General features: G+C 56.3%; 2 protein-coding genes across 4 annotated transcripts; one reads left to right on the forward strand and one right to left on the reverse strand.

The window, feature by feature from the left end:
- Window positions 1–1,467: 1,467 nt before the first annotated feature.
- LRRC74B (leucine rich repeat containing 74B) lies at window positions 1,468–13,465 on the reverse strand. Its single transcript, XM_036993436.2, is given in 14 exon segments — window positions 1,468–1,538; window positions 1,541–1,622; window positions 3,094–3,189; window positions 4,801–4,879; window positions 5,640–5,670; window positions 5,673–5,754; window positions 8,097–8,170; window positions 8,173–8,202; window positions 10,918–10,964; window positions 10,966–11,044; window positions 11,892–12,028; window positions 12,443–12,575; window positions 13,245–13,320; window positions 13,323–13,465. Coding segments are annotated over 14 exon segments (1,080 nt in total). The 5' UTR covers window positions 13,386–13,465.
- A 649-nt stretch (window positions 13,466–14,114) lies between these two features.
- Window positions 14,115–22,971, forward strand: P2RX6 (purinergic receptor P2X 6). Of its 3 annotated transcripts, XM_036993166.2 has the most exons (13): window positions 14,116–14,405; window positions 15,089–15,239; window positions 16,562–16,633; window positions 18,597–18,672; window positions 18,866–18,959; window positions 19,034–19,114; window positions 19,197–19,338; window positions 19,428–19,537; window positions 20,669–20,762; window positions 20,843–20,908; window positions 21,071–21,148; window positions 21,235–21,428; window positions 22,861–22,971. In XM_036993166.2, the coding sequence occupies exons 1-12, from the start codon at window positions 14,272–14,274 to the stop codon at window positions 21,379–21,381; spliced, it is 1,245 nt and encodes a 414-aa protein (XP_036849061.2). In that variant the 5' UTR covers window positions 14,116–14,271; the 3' UTR covers window positions 21,382–21,428; window positions 22,861–22,971. The 3 variants fall into 3 exon arrangements, with proteins under 3 accessions (XP_073079729.1, XP_036849061.2, XP_017534761.3); XM_073223628.1 differs by lacking the exon at window positions 22,861–22,971 and having other exon boundaries at window positions 14,115–14,405; window positions 21,071–21,138; window positions 21,235–21,385; XM_017679272.3 differs by lacking the exon at window positions 22,861–22,971 and having other exon boundaries at window positions 14,124–14,405; window positions 21,235–21,498.
- Window positions 22,972–23,047: the final 76 nt, after the last annotated feature.

The raw sequence follows: 23,047 nt of genomic DNA on the forward strand, positions 1-23,047 counted from the left end.
AATGGGGGTCCAACAATATTTTTTTTGGTAACAGCTTTCTTGAGATATAATTTGCATACCATACAGTTTGCCCATTTAAAGTATATATTAAAATCCAATGATTTTTAATACAGTCTCAGAGTTGTGCAAATATCAACACAATCAATTTTATAACATTTTTATTACTCCAAAAGAAACTCATACCCTTTAGCTATCAATCTCCAGTCCCTCCCATCTCCCCAGCCCTAGGTGACCTCTAATCTACTTTCTTTCTCTAGATTTGCCAATTCTGGACATTTTGCATAAACAGAATCATACAATATGTGGTCTTTTGTGACTGACTCTTTTCACTTAGTATGTTTTCAAGCTTCATCCATGTTGTAGCATGATACACTCCTCCTGATACATGATACATTCTGAAATACAATTCACATACTGTACAATTCACCTAAAGTATGCAATTCAATTACTTTTAATATATTCACAGTTGTGCAACCATTATCATAATAAGTTTTTAGAACATTTTCATTACCCCAAATGTCATTCCTTTTTATGACCAAATAATATTCCTTTGTAGGGACATACCACATTATTTACCCATTCATCAGTTGGTAGACATTTGCGCTTTGTGGCTATTGTGAATAATGCTGCTATGAATACCTGTGTACATGTTTCTGTGTGGACATATGCTTTCATTTCTCTAGGAGTGGAATTACTGTATCATATGGTCAACTCCTTGTTCAACCTGTTGAGGACCTTGCCAGATGAAGTATGTGATTTCTTTATCATTATTTTCTTACTTAATACTAATTATGCACCTTTTCACAAACTGTTAAATGTTCTGTGAACACTTGGCTTTTAATGTTTATGGAATTCCAAATCTTAGTTAATTGATCTCCCTATTAGTAGGCATTTAGGTTATTTCCAATTTTTATATTATAAACAGCATGTTAATATAATATTATAAACAGTGAACACATTTGGAGATCAATCTTTTTGTGCATTTCTACTTGTTTCTGCAGAGCACATTACTCAGACCACTGGATCAAAGCAGACAGGTATTTTCTAAGGCTCTCGGTGCATAATGATAAATTGCCTTCCAAAAAAAAGTTGTATTGGTTTGCATCTTGGCAAGTTGAGTTTGGGAATGTCAGTTGAACACCACTTTATTTTTTCATTGTCTCCTGAGGTCACGGAGGCAGGGACCTTGGGCATCTTTGATCCCATACCCAGCTCAACGTGCAACTCACAGTACAAGTTCATGTTACACAAATGAGTGAAAGCAAAGGAAAGCCAAGAGTAGTGAGAGGCCATGGAGAGCAGAGGAGGCTACGGGGGTCTCAGCCACTGTGGACGCCAGCTTTGTAGAACTTACCACCCGGTTGACTTGAGGACTCAGTGCAGACTCAAATGGCAGTCAGGCATTGAGAAACCAATAACATTCGACGTGGCAGTTGAAGTGGCCAGTGGGAGAGAAGGACTCCGTAGTCATTTAGGGGTAGACCCCCGTGGGGATGGTCTGAAGGCTGGCAGTAACTGTTCCTTGTACTCCACTCTGTGGCTGTGGTCTTTATGCAAAGTCCGGGAAGAATTCCCTCCACTGAGCTAGCGAAGTCGTTCAACTCTTTGTTCACCTCGATATCCTGAGGAGAAATCCATTAAAAGGCAGTACGTTATCACCTTCTGAGAACCTGACCCCTCGTGCTTACACATACAGTGTCTGGAAGAAACTCCTTAGAGCAGCTTCTCTCTTATGAACGACAATGTCACTGCTCCCCGAGCTATTGAGATAGAGAAGGGGAGGGGCTCAAGGGGCTTCTAGGGGCCTTCTCTGTTTCTTGATTGGGGGCTAGGTACAGATGCATATGCTGTTGGTGAAAATGCACACCCTGAATCCATGTGCACTTTTTAGTGTAAATGTCATTCCTCAATGACAAATGAAAAGCAAGGGGCTTGGGGAAAGAGAGCCAGCACTGACTGAGCCGTTCTCTCCGGGCCTTTTCCACAGTTTCTGTCATCTCATCCCATCTTCATAAGGATGCCAGGTGGTAGGTATTTAGCCCCATTTGACATAAAGACAAGCTGAGCCCTGGGAAGGGCTTTCTGTGAGCTGTAAGGATCCCAGAGCATTTCCCTCAAAGCAGAAAATGAAATCCAGGCTGGTCATATTAGACTAATGGTAACGATTAAGGAGTAGGAAAACAGAACATGGCATCCCCACTGGCACTCTGATTCAGAACCCAGGACCCCACATTAACGGACCTTGGATTTGGCTCCGTGCCTGGCTGGTTCCAAGCCCTGTGGCATCTTCCTTAAACCAAAGGTCTCTGATAATAACCATACATTACGCATCTTCACAGGACTTCATACTTCTTTCCATTGTCTCCGGAATGACGGAATCTGGGGCTGACAGAATTCCCGGAGCAGAAGGAGCATGGCCTGGCTGCTGGCCTCCGGCTCTCGGGCCATCCGAGGCAAGGCCAGGAGAAGGAAACAGTAAGGGCAGTTGGCGTGATTTGTCTCAGCCCGGAGAGACTGGAGCTGTGAGGTCCCCTCTCTGACTCATGCCTGGGTTGAAATAAACCAGAGTTAGAATAAGCAATGATTTATGACTAGACTTTCTTTGAAGAATTCATATTTAGGGATTCTCTCCTTATTGTTTAACTGCTTTAGAAAAGGATGACCTTTTTTTCTATATTAAAAAGGCAAAATTGAATGAAATGGGGTCCTGTCTCCCTCACAACCATACAAGTTAATCTTCAAAACTGTGATCCACCTGTAGGCAGTACAGGCCAGGTCTATGGGGACACCTTACAAGTACCGAACCTACAAACCCAAGCGTCAGTGAACAGTGAGCATGTGCACCTGAGCCACCCATCCTCTCCCAGCCGGTGAAGAACCCAGACAGGGCTTGGAGGTGAGATCCCAGGCAGGAGCTGGACTAGACCCGGAGCGGCACCGTGACCTACATTCAGGCCTGGGGAGAAGCTCAGACTTAGCCATGCGAGGTGTCTGGGTGGGCACTCGAGTTCTCTGATTCCACTTTCTTCCCCTAAATAATACCTCACAGGACTGTTGGGAGGATCAGAGATGAAATGTATGAAACGCTCTTACAGAGAAGTCCAGCAGTTCTAGGACAGACACTGGATTGTCCTGAACAGACTTGAGAATGCCGAAGCAGCCTTCACTTCTCATGGGATTCCTGGACACCTAGAGAAGAGAACTTGGAAAAGCTGAACCCAGGAGGCTGGGAGAAGGAAACGCAAAAGGAAACGAGGACTTCTCATCTCTGACAACGTGGCTCAGGACAGCCCTACTGTCTCAGCTCAGAAGTTGTGTCCGTGGGACAGAATGCTCTGGGAGAGGCTGCAGGGCCAGGGAAGAGAGTGGGGGAAAGGGAGGGGATGGGTGCTGGCTGAGTGCCAGTCCTGCGCCCAAGATTCTGTGCTAGGTGCCAAAGACAGAGACACACAAGATACGCGCCTGCCCTTACAGAGCTCACCTCCTGAGGGGAGGAGAGGAAAAGGAAACGAAAACGCAGTGTGATAGGTACAACGAGTGAGTGTGTACCAGCTCCACCGGAGAGGTAAGGGTGGGGCAGGGGATAAAACACTTGAGCCGAGGTTTACAGGTGAGGTGGGTGGGTCTGGGCATTTCTGCAAGAAAAGCAGCTGCACACAGCAGAGGTGAGAAAGTGCACCATGTGCAAGGAGAATTCTGAGCTTGGGGTGGGCATGATGAATGCCAAGGTGGGGTGGGAAGGTGCTGGGAATCTATGACTAGGCTTGGGTTTATCTAGGAGGGGGCGCTGAAGATTTAAAGCACAGAAGGAAAGGGGCACCTTTCTGGTTTGGAAAGATCACCTGGTAGCAGGTGGGAAGGAAGGGCCAAAGATGAGCAGGTCAACACAAGGACTGTGAAGGAGGGTCTGAGAAGGAGTGGGCAGCCTGTGCTCTCTGCAGGAGGTAAGATGAAGGAAGGAAGGTGTGGGAAAGGGGGGCAAGCCCTGTGCCCCAACTTCTGATTCAGTGAGGATTCCCCCCACCAAAAGGCAATTCTTAGACATAGATGATATGTCCAGGCTGGACTCTCAGAATCTGATATGTCTATAGGACATTTTGGGGACTACCCAGGAGGTGCCTGGAAATGGGGATCCAGAGCTTAGGAGAGAGGTCTGGGTTCCAGCTGGGCGTGTGAGGGGAGTGAGCCCCAGGCTGGGGATGGATGCCGCAGGGGCTCCCCTGTCAGCTGAGGGCACTGAGGGCCAGCAGAACCGGATGCCCCCAGGAGCCAGTGCAACTTTCCTCTGAGCACATGCTGTGGGCACAGTGGTCCTGGCAGACTGCTCTGCCTTCGATGGCATCCTCCCTTCTCTGTCCTCTGCCCTTAGCGCCCCTCAGCCCGCCCTCCCCGTTGGCAGCCCTGGAGGAGGAGGACTCCTCCATGCACACGGGTCCTCAGGTGGGCCTGAGTGGTGGCAAGCAGAACCCCTGGGCTGAGTCTGGGTTCCAGCAAGGCCAGGGGAAGAGCAGGGGAGACAGAGGGGAAGCCGGGGCTTCAGAGAGCCGCACTCCAGGGCGCTGAGAAGGAGGAAGGACAGCACGGAGGGGCGGTGGTGCTGCTGATGGAGGGGGAGGCATCGAAGCAGTGCGTGGCCAGGCCAGCGACGGGGAGGAGGTGGTCACAAGAGGAAGCCAGGAGACCCCTCCCTCATCTGGGCTCTGGAACCTGGGTACCCGGCTGCCCCTAGGGTGAGGAGGTATGCAGGGGAGGGGTCTGTATGGACAGGCGTAGGCAGGTCTGTGCTGTGGCCACACTCACAGCAAGAATCCTCAGCGTTTCGTTGGCCCAGAGGCACCGGCGCAGGCTCCGCGCTCCCACTGCAGAGATGCAGCTGCTGCTGCAACAGAAACACGTGCGCCTCTTCTGCACCCAAGCGGCAGCACAGAACCAGACTGCCTCAGGGTCCCAGTAGGCACCGCTGGCGCTCCCACCAGGTCAGGCTTCACGTCCTGCCTCACTCACGTGCTAGGACCCTGGGCAGTGGATGACGACCCCGCTTCATAGGAGGCTCCAGCGCTCAGGGAGATCACCCAGCAAACACGCCTAGAGCGTCGGCCCCCCTACCCCCACCATGGAGACCAGTGGCATCCCTGCCTCCCCCACTCCCAGCTCTGCAGGTGCCCTGTGGGCTCTACCCTCGCTGGCACCTGGTGTTTATTACCATGATGGCTGTCTATTCTGGAAACTACCCAGCTCGCTCCCCATCTACCTCTGTCCTCCCCTCCACCTGCTGCCCCTGCTCCTTACCTGCTGAGGGCTGGTTGCTGCCTGGGCCTGGACGAGGAGCTCACACATCAGGACCCCGCAGCCCTGTGCAGAGCAGAGCGTATGAACACCCCCCCACCCCCTCACCTGCACCAGACTCTGCGGAAGATGCTTTACATGTACATTTGCAATTCCCAGCCCCCCACCTGTGTGGCAGGAACAAATGCTGGACGCGGGTGAGGGACGGAGCTGGGCGCTGAGCCCCATCGCGGGCAGACTCCAGTGGTCTGGGAATTAACGTGGTGAACAGCAGCAAGATCACGGAGCCCCGGGTCCCTGGGATGGCTCTGGGCTTGGAGGCTGCGGCAGGGGGGGCCACCCGCGCTCCTCGCCTCATACTGAGTTTCTCCAACATGTTGTTGGGCTAAGTGCCTCACCTACTGCAGAGGCCCCAGGATCTCTGAAGCCGTTGGGTGAGAGGTCCTGGGCCCTCAGGAAAGCGTTTGCCTGGAACCAGGAGAGTGACGCCGTGCAACTGTGCAGCCAGCCAGGGGCCACAGCCTCAGAGCCAGGAGGCCCAAGGTGCCAAGAGGCGGGCCAGGGAAGGGCAGAGGGTCTGGGGAGGGGTCTTGTGGCTTGATGGTGGTGACCAGTAAGGCCAGATGGCTAGAAGCACAGGACAGAGGGTGGGTGTGAAGGCAGGAGCCTGCCACACAGCAGAGACGCGAGACAGGGGTCAGGCTGCACACCTGCTTGGGACCTCCGGGGGGCACAGTCGCCAAGGCTCAGCCCCATCACGGGTTGACAGAGGTACACAGAACAACCAGGGGCCTAGTGGGGACTCCAGGGAAGGTGTGTTGGGGGACTGTGATGGGGAGAAGGGCAGGAGTTTATGGGTACACTGGGAAGACAGGCTGACCTGCGCCCTTGTAGGTCAGGACCCCCGGGAAAGCCCCTGTTGGAGATCAAGGCAGCTGCTGCCATTCCCTGAAGAGGACCCCACAAAGGCGGCCGGTACTGGGGACATTGTAGTCACCTGTGTCACCTTGGCAGGGGCCAGAGCCACCCCTTCCTGAGGCCTAGGAACCACAACACTGAGTGTGTGTCACTGAATGGCTTGGTGTGCCCCATAAGCCAAGAGTCTGTGACGTCTGAGGAAGGTGTGTGACATTCAGCTGTGGGCCCTTACGTAAGTGATACGGGAGTGAACAAAGTGTACTGGAGTCATAAATAGGGCCAGGAAAATTCCATTCATCCAAAAAAAATGTTCTTTGAATTCTGCTTTAAAGACCCAAGGCTCTCCACAGGGATCCGGACGATGCTGCGGTTGTGGCTGCATCCAGCCCACCGTCTCCTGGACTTGCCATAGGAATGAGGAGGGAGATGTCTAGGCTGGCATGTGCATACAGTGAGACAACGAATTTGACCGGATCTGTACTGTTGGAACTCAACCAGGAGTTGGGAGGGGTGCAAGGTGTAGCACTCCAAAATCTCATGACTATAGACTATCTATGGTTAAAAGAACATATGGGATGTGAACAGATCCCAGAAATGGGCTGCTTTAATTTGTCTGATGGTTCAAGTACAGTTGGACAATATCCATCATATCATAGATAAATTTTCACAAAGGCCTAGGGTGCCTAAATGGTTTTCTTGGCTTCACTGGAGATGGATGGTAATTATAGATTTGCTTTGTTTATGTCACCGTATTCCTATTATGTTAATATGTGTGTGCAAATTAGTAGTTTAAAACCTATACATACTTAAGGTACTCTACAAGAAGATATGTCAAAGAAATAATCAATCCTCCCATGTTTCCTTCATATGCTACATCTATAGCTTTTCTTCTTCCTTCCTAATTACAACCCTTAAATAGAATTCGTGCCTCATATCGAATTTACCGAGTATCATAATTCCTCCAGGTGGTAAAGATACCTCGAGACAAGTGCTGGGCATAGAAGCCACAGGGCATAAATCTGCAAAGAAGTAAAAAGCTAACCTTTTCAAACAATATGGCTTCTCTCTCACTTACCAACTTTACATTTCCCTGTATGGCCCCGGAAGATGACTGGTTAGCCAGAGACGGGTAAGATTCCTCAAGGGAGGAACAACCTAAGACAGGCACAGTCGCAGGGGGGCCATCAGGTGAGAATTTGAGGATCAACAGAGGTGAGGCTCAGAACCTCACCCCCCCTGCTTTGAGAGAAATCTTCTGCATCCGTGGATGTCTTGCTGCCCTTGTCTAGCCTGGATTAATACTTAGTCCATAGGCACACACCTGATCATCTGATCATCTACATTTGCCCTCTTACAGCACTAAACTATGTTTTCTACCTTTATCTTGCATCTACCTACCACTTCAGCATTTTATTAAAAATAAAAATAATAATAATAATAGGAGAAATGTGGGATCAACATATAAATCAAGTACAAAAATCAAACGAATATTCATATTTGACCTGATTGTTTATAGGTCATAATGCATGATCAAAACCGAAAGTTTCTGTGATGACTGCCCTTGTACTGTTCACCATGTAAGAATTTATTCACTGTGCAAGAATTCGTTCACCATGTAAGAACTTGTTTGTTATGCTTCAGAAGATTGGAGACTGACGAGAATTAGGCTTGAGATGGATTAATGATTGTACATTGAGCATTGACCCCCCTATACTGAATTTTATTGTTGTTAACAACCATTTGATCAATAAATATGAGAGATGCCCTCTCAAAAAAAAAAAAAAAAAGACCCAAGGCTCATTCCTGACGAGCTGCAAAGACAGGGAGCTGGACCAGGGGTACCTCACCCCAAAGACAGGCCAGAGGGGTCGGCTGGGCGAGGGACCTCATACCTTCAGGCCCCCGGCAAAGGCTACAGCTCCTGGGCCTCAAAGGTGATTCCAGCTTAAATTCAGTTCAGTGAGTCGTTTTCTGCTAAGGCTGGTCTGAGCATCTCTCCTTCAGAAACACCAAGACAAACCTCACTCATTCTTTGGATTCCTTTAAAAATGATACTAATGGCCGTTGTGTTCCAGGGTCTTTGCTGGGCAAGAGGGTCATTGAGTTGAAACCAATGCGGGCTTGCCCTGCCCTCAAGGAATTCGCTTTTAGTGGGGGAGATACAAATACGAATTAACAGGATGTATTGCAATGGTAGACGACAAACAGGGAGGTGTATGCGCAGGGTGGGGGCTAACCCCGTCTCAGAAGGGTCAGGAAAGTGAGGACACAGGAGATGACCTTGAAGACTGAGGGGCTCACCACACACGCGTGCACACACAGCGAGCAGACACAGGGAAGAGCAAGGGGGCCCAGGGCTTTGTGGAAATGCACATGGGCCTGGCACTGGGGGCAGGGCCGGGTGGCCTGTGAAATGAGGGGTGCTGGGCACTTGAGCGATGTTGGGTGTCCTCAAATGCTGGGCCAAGGCTCCTGGGCACTGCCCTGTTGATGGCAAGGAGGCAGGGGCTTTAAGAAGTGACAAGGGTGGTTTCCTCAGTGGCAGGTGTAGAGGAAGGCCTGGGGCATGAGTGGGTGGAGATGAGATGCCAGAGGGCCGGTCAGAAGGCTCGTGCCATAGTCTATAGATGAGAGGTGATGAGGCCGGTGCAGCTATGGTAGAAAGGAGGCAGTTGTGGTAGAGAAAGCAAAGAGGGGGCCTCGTGGGGTAAGAAGCCCTGAGAGATCTTTAACGTGTAAATTGGGCAGAAGCCCCATGCACCACTCGGCTTTCCGCTGGGGCAGCCCTCAGCAGGCCTGCCCTGCTCCCCCCGTTCTTGAAAGCTCAGTGAACAAGGCACCTCAGGGCTGTCCCCCGTGTGGGACTGTTGTCCCTTGTTCACCTGGCTGACAGCTCCTCATCCTCCTGACCTGGGTTCACAGCGTCAGGACACCCTCCTGCCCAGCTGGGCTGGGCCGCCCCAGGGCAGGGATGCTCCCGTCCTTCCAGGCTCTGGCCAGGAGACCTCCCCCTGCCTGGCCAGTCTGTCCCGTCAGCCCAGGAGTCCCTCAGGAATCCTCCCTATGGTCGCAGCACCTAGCACAGGCCTCCTAAGGCCGGTTTGAAGAAATGCGCAGAGGAAAACAGGAGCTAACTAGCACTGCGTGGGGCCAGGCTGCTCGGCCAGAACAAGCCAGGCGGGCACTTTCAGAACCTTGGAGAGCTCCCTGCCTGCCGGCGACGCTCCCTCGCTACCTCCCTGACAACAGCGCGGGTCTGACACACGCAGGTTCTCACATCCGGGCTCTTTTCCCCTTCTTCAGGCACCTCCAGGGCTGAGAGGAGACGGCGGTGCTCCCCCACTTTGCAGGGGAGTCCCTTCTTTGCTGAACAGCCCGGGGATGAGAAGGTTCTCCCACAGGCATGAATCAGCATCTTGTGATTCCAATAACAGGTCTTCGTGATCCCTGCTGCCAACCTATTAGGCAGGTGCTCCCATCGCCGCAGGTCAGGTGGAGAGACTGGGACCCAAGCTCTTCACCCCTCTGGGGAGTCAGGCCCACCCACAGATCCCCACTTGGGGAAACAAAATGGCCCCGAGTCTGTCCTTTGCCACGCTGAAGACCACCTGCTCCATATTAGCACGGGCTTCTCAAGGCCTCAGCGTCCAGCCCCCTCCAACCTCTCTAGCACTTGCCCTCTCACTGTGCCAGAGGGACATGTATGCTTAGTTTGTACAAAGTCTGAAATGAACTTCTCTTTTAATTTCATTGACTTTCCACAATAATTTTCTTAAAAGGCAAACGGTTTTCTGGCATTTAATTCTAGGGCTGACTCTCTTAGGCCAAGGCTGGTACCATCCCACTTGCTCTAAGCAGCCTGAGACAAAGCGGTGATTTCCAAACTTTCTTGGTCAATCACCTGGGGCACTCCACCCTGCCCCCACCCCCACAAGTCTGATTCAGCAGGTCAGGGAACCAGGAATCTGTATTCCTAACCCAGGGTCCCAGGTGGTTCTAATAATTGATTGGAACAGTTGAGGACAGGCACATAGTACTTTATGTTCCTGGCAAAGCAGACAAGCCCCATGCAAAGGCCCTGGGGCATGAGAGAAAAATGCTGAGATCAAAGAATCCATCAATGTCTTCCATAGCACTCAGAATAAAATCTTTATGCATTTTGCCATGATTTGTAGCTCTGCAGCCCCCCATTGCCTCTTCACCCCACAACCTAGCCACTGTTCCCTGGCTCACTAGCCCAGTCACACTGGTGTCTGTCAGTCTGGGGAACAGGCCTCCATAGTCACTGTTCCTCTGCCTGAAAGGCTTATGCCGTGGCTGATTCTTTCAGCTGAAATGTCATCTCACAGAGGCCTCCCTGGCCACCCCTCTAAAGCTGGGGGTACCATTCTTCTTCAGAAACTTGCCCAGCTTGTTTCTTTTGTAGCAACAATAATTATGGAGAATTGTCTTGTTAATATGTGTTCCCTGAGGTCAGGGACTTTTTAATTTTCACGGTAGGATCCTTGGTACCTCAATCAGCCCCCAGCACACCCAGCAGTGGGCACTGACCTATCTGTGGAATGGATTAAGAGTTCTGCATGGAAGCAGTGGGAGAGAGGAAGGCCAAGGTGGGATGCGGGGAGCAGGAGCCCGAGCATGGGTGCTCAGAGTGGCCCTGCCGACCCGCGCCCACCCCTGCCCCGGGACAATGGTGCCCTGGCTGGTTGCTACCTGCTTGGTCATTCAGCTGGTTATAGCTCAGGTCCAAAGGTTTCAGCCTGCTCCTCCAGTCTGTTCCCTGTGGCATGAACAGCCTGGGCTCCGCTCGCTCCCAGCCGGTTCTCCGACAGGTCCACAGCTGGGGACCAGCACCACTTCTGAGTCGGTGGGATCTAAAGCCAGGCACCACCCTCCTCCACCTCCAGGCCTGAGGCAGCAGAAGGGGCTCAGTGGGACTGTCCTGAGGTCGCATGGGGACGCTGAGATCCACCAGTCAGGTCCCCTCTGGCCCCAGGCAGCTTCCCGGATGCCCACCCCACTTCATGGGCCCATGGGCTTCTTTGTCAAGAGACTAAGACCATGTGCTTTGTGTTGTGGAGGGTGGAGATGCAGCCCAGCAGCAATAAAACCCACCCACAGAAGCCCTCACTGCACATTTCTGGGGACTGGCAGTGACAGCCCAGGTGGCCGCGTACTGCGCTTACGTGGGCTGGGCACTGCTGAGCGCTTCACATACACCATTTCATTTACTTCTTACCACAAACCAAGGGCTGTGTGGTATTGCAGGGGCCATTTCACAGACTGGAAACAGACTCAGAGAGGTTGAGCTGCTTGCCCAGGTCACTTCTCTCTTCAGTGGCAGAGGTGGGGTCTGGACCAGCCCTGCTGCGCCCCCACCAAGCCCTCCCCATCCCCCACCTCTCTGCATTGCTGAACTCTCCCCCTGCAGAGCCACTGGGAAGCCACCAAGTTGCCATCGGAGGAGGGTGTGGGGGGGGTCCTGAAAGGGGGTGCCGTCCAGCACTGAGTGCACAACAGAGGGTCTAACTCCACCCACCTGCTGCACCCCCAGTAAATCCAGCAGACCCAGCGCAGGGGACGGGAAGACCAGCTGTGGGGGTGTGCACCCCTCATGGGGGGAAGCAGGCCCACCCGCCCATGGACAGCCCTCAGTCCCGCCCACCTGCCCCAGGCTCCACACCTACAACAGATGCTGCTGCTTTTGCTCAGGGCACCTGCCAGGGCCTCCACACTGGCCCCACAGAGCCCGTTGTCTGGAAGGTTCAGCTGCTTGACACAGGGATTGGAGGTCAGTGCAGAGGCCAGAGCCTTGGCCCCCTGGAACAGAGAGGGTCCTGAGAGGCCTGAAAGCCTCAGACACAGCTGGCCACACTGCTGGCCCATGTTTCCAGGGCTCAGCCTGCTGGGTGCCTTCCAGCCAGAAGGCCCTCCCTCCCCTTCCCACAGGCCACAGGGACACCCACTTCTCCTTCTGAGCTCCACGCAGCTCTCGCCTCCGGGACCCTTCCCTGGCCCCCAGCAGGTTAGGGGTCCCCTGCAGGCACCCCAGCCCTTATACTGAACCCCGTTGTAGCCCTGATCCCATCTGTCACGGAGATATGGGGGAGGGGCCATGCCTGGCATAGAGCAAGGTCTGAAAGTGTGTGTGGCTCTGGAAGGAGCCACTGTCGTGGCTGCTGCCTCCCAGGTCGTCTCCCTCCAAGCCTGGCTTCAGGGTCCCTCCAAGGGTCCCTAGGGCCCCAGGCCACAGTGCTGCAGGTTCAGCTCCAGGGCCTTCCCTTGGCGCAGAAAGCAGGAGACAGGCATAACACTGCGGGCCTGGCAGGATCTCAGGTAGAGGGTGTCCTTGACCTTTATTCCATGCGTGCCTGATAGGGCACAAACGTGGCTCCTTGCCCAGGCACAGCCAGTCGCCTGCTTCCTCCCCTCTGTCTCCAGCCTGTTTCACCTCTAGAGGCATTCCTTCCTGTGCTAATAGGCACTGTTGCCCCCTTACACAGATGAGGGCACTGAGGCTCAGTAAAGCTAAGCCTTTCTCCAAAGTCACACAGCTGCAGCAGCGAACCCAGCAGAGCAGGATTAGGACCCTGCCTGTCTGATGCCACGGCGCATGCTGTATCTTTTTTCTGGATTGCAGACTACATATGTTTTGTGAACATTTACCGGGAAGAAACTGAAACAATTCCAAATTCTATTCTACAAACCCATTAGCTTAAGTCTTTTCTGTGGGTCGGGAAAACCCAGCCCTGATCGCCTTTCAGGGTGGGACACCCCTTCTCACGCTGTTTGGAAGGGTTTTTGCATTTTAACATCACTCTGGAAGCATGTTCTAATGGTGGAACTCCTGGTGCCTCCAGGAGCATTGCGGAGAGGGCGCAGGGCCGCCAGCTGCCCTGAAGGTGCTCCCCGGAGGAGTGTGCTGCCTGCTGGCCGGGACAGGGGTGCCCTGCCCACTCGGCCCCAGTCTGCCCCCTCCACCTCTGCCAGAGAAGCCCTGGGGCGAGGAGACAGGCCTGACCATCCCTGCCCGGGGGCACCTTCCGTCTCTAGGTCAGAGCCCAAATCCACATCCGATCCCTTCTCGGCGTCCGGGACTCCTGCAAGACCCCGGCAGCCGCCGCCACCTCCTCCTCCTGGACCTCTTCTTTCTCCCCGGACATCTGGCAGGGCGCCCTCATAGTCGTGACCGGTACGCTGTCGCTGGTACTGAGGCCGGGACCGAGTAGAGAGAGCTACACTTGGATTGGGCCCGGGGATGTGGGCGGATCCCCCTCTGCATTGACCAATAAAATGTGGCGTTCAGCGAACAGACGTCCGCTGCAACCAATAGAATCCCGCTCCGGGCAGCCGTTGCCCGGGCAACCTGGTGGTATGGGCTGCCGCAGAAACCCCTACCGGCCGGCGCCTGCGCCTGCTTGCGGCTAACAGGCTGGGAGTGCGCGCCGCGCGCCGGGGCCGCGCTGGGAGCTGTGCGCCAGCGCCTGTTCTCCCTGCCGTCCCAAGTGGTTCGGGCATCGCCTCCGCTTCCACGAACTGGGGAATATGCCTGACTGCAGCCTGTGCTCTGGTTCCCGAGCTTGAGGGCTGGGGCCAGCTCTGTTGCGGCGTCCATTCTGTGGGTCTCAGTTCTCTCTTACGCTGTAGTGTCACACGTGCTGCTTCCTGCACCGGGAACACCAGCTCAAAGTCACTTCTTCCTGAAGCTTCCTTGGCCCCTCCTCTGGGCTCCGCCACCCCAGGCTGCCCTCTCAGTGGACACACAGCACCTGTCATCCTCCCACTGGCCCCCCAGGTGGTGAGGCCAGAGGCACAGGCAGAGGCTGCTCCTCTCTGCACGTCCAGGGCCAGGCAGGGGGACTTTAGAGAGGGCGGGAGGCCTAGGGCAGCTGGGGGTTGGAACTGTGCCCCGGATTGGGGGGTGGAGGCTGGATCCTGCCCGGGGAGAAGTGTCCCTTTAATAGCTGCTGGCTGGCCCAGCTGGGACGCCTGTTTGCCTCCTGCTCAGCTGTGGTTGCAGCTGCTCTGCTGACTCATGCGCCCCAGCAGCCAGCAGGAGCTGGAAGCATGGGCTTCCCTGGGGCCGCAGCAGTCTGGGGGCTTCTGGATTACAAAACGGAGAAATATGTGATAACCAGGAACTGGCGGGTGGGTGCCCTGCAGAGGCTGCTGCAGCTTGGGGTCACAGCCTACGTGGTGGGGTAAGAGAGGGGCTTGTGGGCCACACTGGCCGGGGGATCATGACAGGCTCTGCTGGACTGAGGGCTGAGGGTTGCAGGGGAGGCAAGTCAGGACGAGTAGGAGGGAGGCAGGGGGAAGGATCTCCGTCTGTCTAGAGGCCAGTGGGGTGCACAAGTGAGCTATGTCTTTCACCTCTGTGTGCCCGCTGGCCTCCTTTCCTGTGCCTTGTCTCTAGCCCCATGTTGGGCTCTGGGTACAGGGCAGGATGGGTCCCACTCCTGCCCACCAGGCCCCCAGTGGGGCAGGAGGGGGCCCTTGACGCTTGGGAGGGCTGGAGCACTAGGGCCTTGCTACACCCCACCAGTTCTAGCTGGCGCGGGGAGTCTGTAAGGAGGGAACTGGGGTTGGCAGGGGAGGGGGTAGATGCTGGCTGGTGAGGGAGGTGGCGGCAGGCATCTCCAAATGCATGGGTGCCTGATAGGAGACACCCAGGTGGGTGCTGGCTCTCCAATGCATGGCCAGAGCTTCTGTCCTGTGCAGGGTGTTTGGGGTGAGAAACGAGGCTAGGGGGAGGTGGGAGCCCTGATCTCTAGGCTGGGAGCCGGTAAGGTGTGTGGCGAGAGAGGCTAGGTGGGTGGGGCCCAGCTCTGCCACTGCTCACATGGGCCAGCACACACCACACTGCTCACCACCCCCTCTCCAGGTGGGCGCTCCTTGCCAAAAAAGGCTACCAGGAGCAGGACCTGGACCCCCAGATTTCCGTCATCAGTAAACTCAAAGGGGTTTCCGTGACCCAGATTGAGGAACTGGGGAACCGGCTGTGGGACGTGGCCGACTTCGTGAAGCCTCCACAGGTGGGTGCCTTAGTTCTGGTGCCAGGCACTGACACCCGTGTTACCACCCTTGTGGTGAATGTGTGCAAGAAAGCCATGTGATGCCAGAGGGGGCTGCTGGTGCTCCCAAAGGAAAGTCTTGGACAGGGCTTTGAGGTATGTCTAAGAGTTTTCCAGATGGACCAGGGTCAGGAAGCCAGGCTGGAGGAAATGCATTTACAAAGGCTGCATCTGGAAAAGGGTGGAGCGTCTGGGAACTCAAGGCTTGAACTTGAGGAGCAGGAAGTGCATGGAGGGCCGGGGCCTGGAACTTCGAGCATGCTCCCCTCCTGGACTAGGGTGCTTCTGTCTGGGGCTCCTCTGCCCCCCACACTGCATTTCCTGCCCCTTCTCCCTTCACCCAGATTATCTGCAGCGTCAGTTTCCACCTGTGTCCTGTTGATGCCCAAATTGTAGCCCCAGTGACCACCTGCCCAGACACAGGTGCCTCATGGGTGCACATGTACCATGTCCAAGAGAAATCAACTCTCTCTCTTCCTGTACGGCCCCTTTTCATCTGATGAGGGCCATAATGTCCACCAGTGCTGAAGCTGGACCTGGCCTGACACCCTCCTGTCCCTCCTTCCTGCCCGTTCCATCTCCTAACAGCTTTCACTGTGGCCCGTGCCCAGCCTGGAGGAGGCTGTGGCCTTCTAGTGGGTCCTGGGTGCAGTCCACACAGCAGCCAGGCGGAGCCTTCACATGTGACATCATCAGAGCCTGCCAGCCCAGCATTCCACCTTGGAAGGCTCCCTTTCCGTGACGGTGGACTCCAAGTCCCCCCAGATCCTGGCTGCTGCCATACCCCACTGCCCTCTGCCCAGCCCCCGCCTCCCCTTCCTGGGCACGCGCTCGCCAAACTCACAGAGCTCTGATGCGCAGCACACAGGTGGGTGCCAGCCACCCCTTGCTCAGGCAGAGCTCGCCGCCTGCTCCCCTGGCCCCAGGCTGTGAGTGCAATGAGGGGTCCACCTCCCCACAGCCAGGGAAGACCCCCTAATCCAACTCAGCTCTGGATCTTTAGTGCCTAGAAACAGGAGGCTCTTGGAAAATTCTGGTTGTGCGAATGAGAATGAACATGAGATGTGAATTTGTGTCAAAGAGGCAGGCATGGACTCAGCGACGGCCAGAAACCAGCTAGTTTCCCATCCCTGCCTCAGCTTGCCTCCCTGGAGACGTCTCCCTGGGGCATAGGCCTGGTGACTTAGTGGACCAGGACCCCTTCCCTCACAAGTCATGGTGCCAGCTCCTGGCCTCTCCTGTAGGGAAGCAAGCAGGAACCAACCCTGACATTTGCCTTCTAGGGAGAGAACGTGTTCTTTTTGGTGACCAATTTCCTTGCGACACCAGAACAAGTTCAGGGGAGGTGCCCAGAGGTGAGTCCGCCCAGGAGCTTCCCGCATGACCCTAGTTCCTCCACTAGCCCCGGGTCACCGGCCACGGCCCCCTTCTCCCTCTCAGGCGACTGAGGGCTCAGTATGCGCTGCTGTGTCCCAGACGCTGAGCTAAAATTTCCTCATGGATCATTTCATTTAGTTTTCACAAATGAAATGGTAGGAATCACTTCAAGCTCATTTAGGATGAGAAGACAGAGGCTCAGCAAGGTACAGCCACACGCCCAAGGCCCCCCAGCCTGTGACCGACACGGACTCCAGACCTCCGAGCAGGCTTCTTCCTCATCATCCCGCTATCACGCCCGGGGGTGTCCGGGGCAGTGCTGGCCATGCCTCTGGGCACTCCCCTGGCTGTCGGTGTGACACCCCGAGCTGGGCCCAACTCTCAGGTGGGCTCCAAGCAAGGGGCCAGCCGGCAGGTCACCTCCCCTTCTCTGCGGCAGCCTTTGGCGCGGGCCAGCACAGCCCACTCCCGCTGGTGCTGAGCTCAGGGTCACGTAGCATCTTGGTTTTTACTACGACTGATCAAGCCGCAGTCCCTCACCCTATTCTTGTCCATTTCTCATCCATGCATATTCTCCCCCCAGATGTCACATTTGCCCCTTGCCTGGGATGCCCCAGGGGTCCAGCATCTGTCACGGGGCACACTCGCTGTTCTCTCCAGCTGTGGATTTTTCCCACCAATTTTTGGAATTGTAATAAAATACACCAAACATACACTTGACCATGTTACCCATTTTTAAGTGTACAGTGGTGACATCTCTCTTCAGTGAAGTCCAATATTTAGCCACTTGCTGGGCTGGAGGGTGGCTGTGGGGTCACCTGTACCCTGAGCCTGGTTGTTGGCCCTACCCCGGTAGCTAGGGACATCACATGTCCTGGTTGGCCCCATCCACAGAAGATGTCCTTTTTCTTCTGAATGCTCATGTCTGTTTAATGTTCAGTTTGTAGACTGTCCTGAAATTTTGCCAGGGTCATGGTTGTGTGTTTTCTGGCATCTTGGTCCGGCTGGGAAGTGATTTCATCAGAGCTGGCAGCAGGCTTCCTGAGACTAGCCAGAGTTCCTGCCAGCTCCTCTTGGGGGTGCTGGTCGTCAGGTCCCTCCGAGCAGGTGCACTGTGCTCCTTGTAGGATGACAGCCTTCAGCAAACACCTGTGCCGCCTGCCCCGAGGCCGACCCTCTGCTGGGCTTGCAGCACACCACACGCCACCCCTACCTCCAGGCACTCCTGCACAGACAGCCCAGCCAAGGCGGCAGGTCCACTGGAGACAGAGGCTGCCGCTGGGCACCCGGGGGCATGCCTGCCAGCCCAGGACCTCAGAAAGGGTTTCCCACAGGACCTGAGGCTCGAGTGGGATCTTGAGGGTGTCAGGACAGAGGGGGCTGTGTGGACAAAGGTCCTGAGCTGTGTGAACCAAGGCACCTCCGGGTCACCTGCTGCTGAGCGGGCTTGGAGCCTAGATTTGGACTGAGGCCGGAAAGAGGGTGGCCCAAGATCCCAGGAGCTGAGTGTGACCGCAGGAGCATGTGGGAGCCACAGATGGGCTTGGGGAGGGGCATTCAGTCATCTATGCCCTGGGAGGGGCCGCTCCAGCTGCTGGCAGAGGTGAACAAGGTGGAGTGCAGGACACTGTGGGGTCCCAGCTAGCCCAGAGGGCAGGGCCACACTCTGTTCTGTCGTCTGAGTTGGAGCAGAATAGCTGCACCTCAGTGAGTCACTTCTGTCTCCCATCTCGGAGACAGAGCTACTACCCAGTCTCCCTTACAGGTGGGCTGCTCATGACCACCTCCTTTTCTTTGCACCCTGAGGCCTTCCCATCTGTCCCCAAACTCGGGGATCCATGGGGGTCTAAGGCAGGGAGGGGCATGTCCCTGGGGACTCCTGGGCCAGGTCAGGGGGATCACTTCCTGGGCCCTTGGCAACTCTGGTGTCACCCACCTCAGCACCCGTCCATCCCGCTGGCCAACTGCTGGGCTGACGAGGACTGTCCTGAAGGGGAGATGGGGACACACAGCCACGGTAACTTGGGGCCTGTCTCCCAGTGTCTCCACTGGGGTGGGGGCTTGGGGAGCTGGGCTGGGACCTTGGGTGGCATGCTGCTGCAGGCTTGATAGTATCTCTGGGCCTCTGCTTTCTGTCCCAGTCCCCTGCCTCACCACCTCCCCAGCCCTATGCACACTTGAGGGGCTGGAGTTTATCTTGTGTTTTCAAGGTATAAAAACGGGCCAGTGTGTGGTATTCAATGACACCCACAGGACCTGTGAGATCCAGGCCTGGTGCCCCGTGGAGAGTGGCAGTGTGCCCACGTAAGTCTCCCTCCACTGCAGGGCAGGGCCCCAGGACCACCAGACCCTGCCGTTCACCTCCCCTCTGCCTGCAGGAAGCCCCTGCTGATACAAGCCGAGAACTTCACGCTGTTCATCAAAAACACTGTCACCTTCAGCAAGTTCAACTTCTCCAAGTAAGTGTGGGTAGGTCCTGACTAGCTCCACACCCTCCTTGTCCCCTGCCTGGCCTGACACCCCTGGCCCCACCCTTTGCAGGTCCAATGCCTTGGAGACCTGGGACACCACCTATTTCAAGCGCTGTCGCTATGACCCACACTCCAGCCCCTACTGTCCGGTGTTCCGCATTGGGGACCTCGTGGCTGCGGCTGGAGGGGTCTTTGAGGACCTGGCATTGCTGGTGGGTCCATGGAGGGCAGGGTCCCAGGAGGGCTTGGGCAGAGGGCCCCAGGCCCGCGTGCCAGTGGAGCAGCAATGTGCTGTGCGCAGGGAGGTGCCGTGGGCATCAATGTCCACTGGGACTGCGACCTGGATGCTGGGGACCCTGACTGCCGGCCTCACTACTCCTTCCACCTGCAGGAGACAACCTACAACTTCAGGTGGGCCCCGCCCTCGCCTGCTGCTTCTTGGCCAGGGCCCCTCCACCTGTTGTCCTGGAGCGGCAGGGACAGACCCACCCTGGGTCAGCTCCCAGGATGCCCCACTGTGTTCAGGGAGGGCCCCAGGGGCAGGAAAGGGTGTTCTCAGCTTCAGGCCCAGGATGGCTCTGTGCAGCACCCATCCTGATCTCTGGGTGTCCCCCACCCACCACAGCATGGACTTCTCCCCGCCAGTCCTCTCCCACCCCACCCTGCTGCCAGCATCTCCCTCTGCTGCCCAAGGAGCGAGCTTTCTTACTTTTCCTTTAAGGTTTTATCCAAAAAATCTCAAAAGCCTATAGAAAAAAAATCATTACTGTGGACACCCATATGCCCTTCATCTGGGCTCGCCAGGGACGTGGGTTTTTCCTTCGGCATCTTGCCGCTTTCACCGGCTCTCTCCCTCCCGAGCAGCTTGGGTTCAGGTAGATCTCAAAGGGAACTACTGGAAACTATGCGGCAGCCACTCACCCCTCTCAGCACTGAGGACCTTCCCCACTTGACTGCTGTCTATTGTCACACGCAAATTTAATCGGACAGTAAACTGGATATTTTAAATTTCCCCAACTGTGCCAATAAGTCCTAAATCTTTCCATTTTCCAATCCAGGAAGCACTCAGGAGTCTTGCATTGCATTTATCGTCTTGTTTTAGAGTGTCCTAAGCAGATCCCCAGCAACCGACCCCTAATCCTTCTGCCACCTCATGTCAGTTCACAATGAGCACGGACATGTGCACACAGCCCGCAGGCCTGGAGGCACCGACGTTGCTTGCTGGACCCTGCCTGGCCCGGCTTTGCCGGCCTCCCCGTCCTTTGCGGTACGGGGCTGGCTCAGCGCCCGTGCGGCCTCCCTCGCCCTGTACTCTCACCGGCCCCTTTCTCTGCCTGAACTCTTTCCTGAGCCCTGGAAACGCAGCCTGAAAGTCTCCCCTGCAGAAAGCCTCACCAGTTCCTGGAGGAAGCAATGACAGAGCTGGGACAGCGTGGGCCAGGGGCTTATGGGGTCCGCGGACGAGTAAGAGGGAAGCTCGGAGGGCCAGCTGAGCCCAGGAGTGGGCAGAACAGGCCCCCGGACTCTCTCTCTTGTCCCCAGGACAGCCACACACTGGTGGGAGGCCTCAGGCGTGGAGGCCCGGAGTCTGCTCAAGCTCTATGGGATCCGTTTCGACATCCTTGTCACGGGGCGGGTAGGAGGTGCCAGGCCAGGGAGGGCAGGAGGCGGGGGTGACAGGCAGGGCCCGAGAGGCTCAGCCCAGGTCTCCCTCAGGCAGGGAAGTTCGGGCTCATCCCCACCGCTATCACCCTGGGCACAGGAGCAGCCTGGCTGGGCGTGGTGAGTCTGGCCAACACGGGCTCCTGTTGGCAGTGGCAGACGTGTGCCTGAGTGTGCATTCGACCCCTGTGTCTGATTTTGAGTCTTGGGCTGGGGGGCTGGGGAGGTGGTGGTTGGGGGGCAGGCTGAAGGCCAGGACACGGGTCTGCCTGCCTCCCCCAGATCACCTTCTTCTGTGACCTGCTGCTGTTGTACGTGGACGGAGAAGCCCATTTGTACTGGAGGACCAAGTATGAGGAGGTGGGCCGTCGGCATGCCTGGGCCCGGGTTCCACTGCACTCTGGGGGATGTGGGCCCGAGCCCCGACTCACTGACTTTATCTACAGGCAAAGGCCCCGAAGGTGACTGCCAGCCCTGAGCAGGCAGTGCGCGCCTGGCCGCCCGGGTGTCTCGGAGTGGGCCCGGCACCTGCTCCCGTGGCTGCTGCCTCTGGGAGCCCGACACCAGTACCAGGGTGGTCCTGCCCAGGCTGACCTCCACTCGCTGGCCTCGTCCTAAAGCCTGTCACTGTTCCCTGCTGGTAGGAGGTTGGGGACTGGGAAGGGAGGGGGCCCTGGCTTGGGGACCTCATGAATAAAGCCCCAGCAGGACCGTTGTGTGTGTGTGTGTGACCATTCCACACTTCAACTCCCAGGCGGACTGTCCCTCCAGCCTTGGCAGGTGCTGTCAGGGGAGTGACAGAAGCCAGTTTTGGATGGAGCCCAGTGGCAGAACAAGAGCCAGGAGAAGGGGGGAGCCCGGGGCACCTGGGAGGTGGGGGCCGGTCCGCACAGCCCCGGCTGTCTGGGCCTGGAGAGCTCTCTCCCGGGCTCTGTCATGAGCGTTGCCAGCCGAGGCCCTCTCAGTAGCTGTCCCACAGACTGTCACCCCCCCACGGGTTGCCCCCCTCACTAGCTGCCCCCTCCCCTGGCTGCCACCCTTCCCCACTGGCTGTCCCCACTCCCGGCCATGCAGACTGCAGCCCTGCTTGTCTCCTAGCCCCGTCCCCCCGGCCAGCACCCCGTCACAGGCTGGGCCCCCATCTCGCAGCTGCGCTGCTATGTGGCCTGTGTAGCCCAAGTCCAAGGCCAGCTAGAAAGACCTGACAGAAGGGTTATCTCAGCTGCTCTGGTGCTGGGGTGCCTGGGGCAGCTCCCCACCTCACTTGGGGCATCATCCTTGGAATTGAGAGCGGGGTAGACACACAGTCCAACCCCTGTGACCGCAGACAAGGGCACAGGCGCCCTCTGGGTCCACACCTGCTCTGCTTAGAGCACAGTCCCTTCCTAGCAGCAGCCCTCAGGCTGTGGAGCACTGGAACAGAGAGCAGCAGGTGGAGGGGCTGGGTCAGTGGCCACTGGGTGCTCTGTGACCTTTTGCCTGCTTCCTTCGTGACCTGCCCCAGCCCAAAGCCCTGGAACCTGCTCACCTGGCTTCCTAGATGATCTGGGGGTGGGGAGGCTGTACACCTGGAATTCACTGCTGCCCAAGGTCGCTCCTGAGAACCTGTCTAGGCAGCTGCCCACCCCAGCCTGAGGCAAGGGCGATGCCTTAACCGTGACCCCAGGCAGAACCCAGTGGCTGGAAGGGACGTCCTCCCTCCCAAAGAACGACGAGCCCCGAGGAGGCTGAGCTGGTTCTGGCTCTGGAATCCTCTCTGAGGGTCTGAGTCCTGCTGCCTAGAGAATTGCCCCCCTGGGCACTCAACTGCGCTCCCAACCCCATCAGGAGCGGGGCAGGGGCTGCAGGAGTCACACCCTCTCTTGGTCCCAGGGTAGGGGCAGGGATTTCGAAGTACCCACCCCAGGGAGGCAAGGGGACTGCTCTCTCAGGGGTCCCTGGTGAGCAGGGGCATGCTGGCAGTTTGCCAGTGGAACGGGGGCTGGTTGGGAGGGCCGGGCCACCTTAGGCTGGGCTGTCACCTGCAGGCAGCCTCAGCAGCCGTGGGTTCTCTCCTGCCTCTTTGTCCCCAGAGCAGTGCCCATGGGGAAGCATGGTGCGGGGACACAGCCGAGGCCTGATTATTGGAGTGGAGCCATGTATGCCTGGTTGTGCTCCGGGCCCAGAGAAAGCGGATGTCATGGCTGTAGGAAGCAGAAGAGCAAAGCCAACCCAAACCGGCTGCTTCCTGTGTGGTCCTTATAGGCAGGAACGGGGAGG

This window comes from Manis javanica, chromosome 15 (genome assembly GCF_040802235.1).
Source record: "Manis javanica isolate MJ-LG chromosome 15, MJ_LKY, whole genome shotgun sequence".
Classification (NCBI taxonomy): Eukaryota; Metazoa; Chordata; class Mammalia; order Pholidota; family Manidae; genus Manis; species Manis javanica.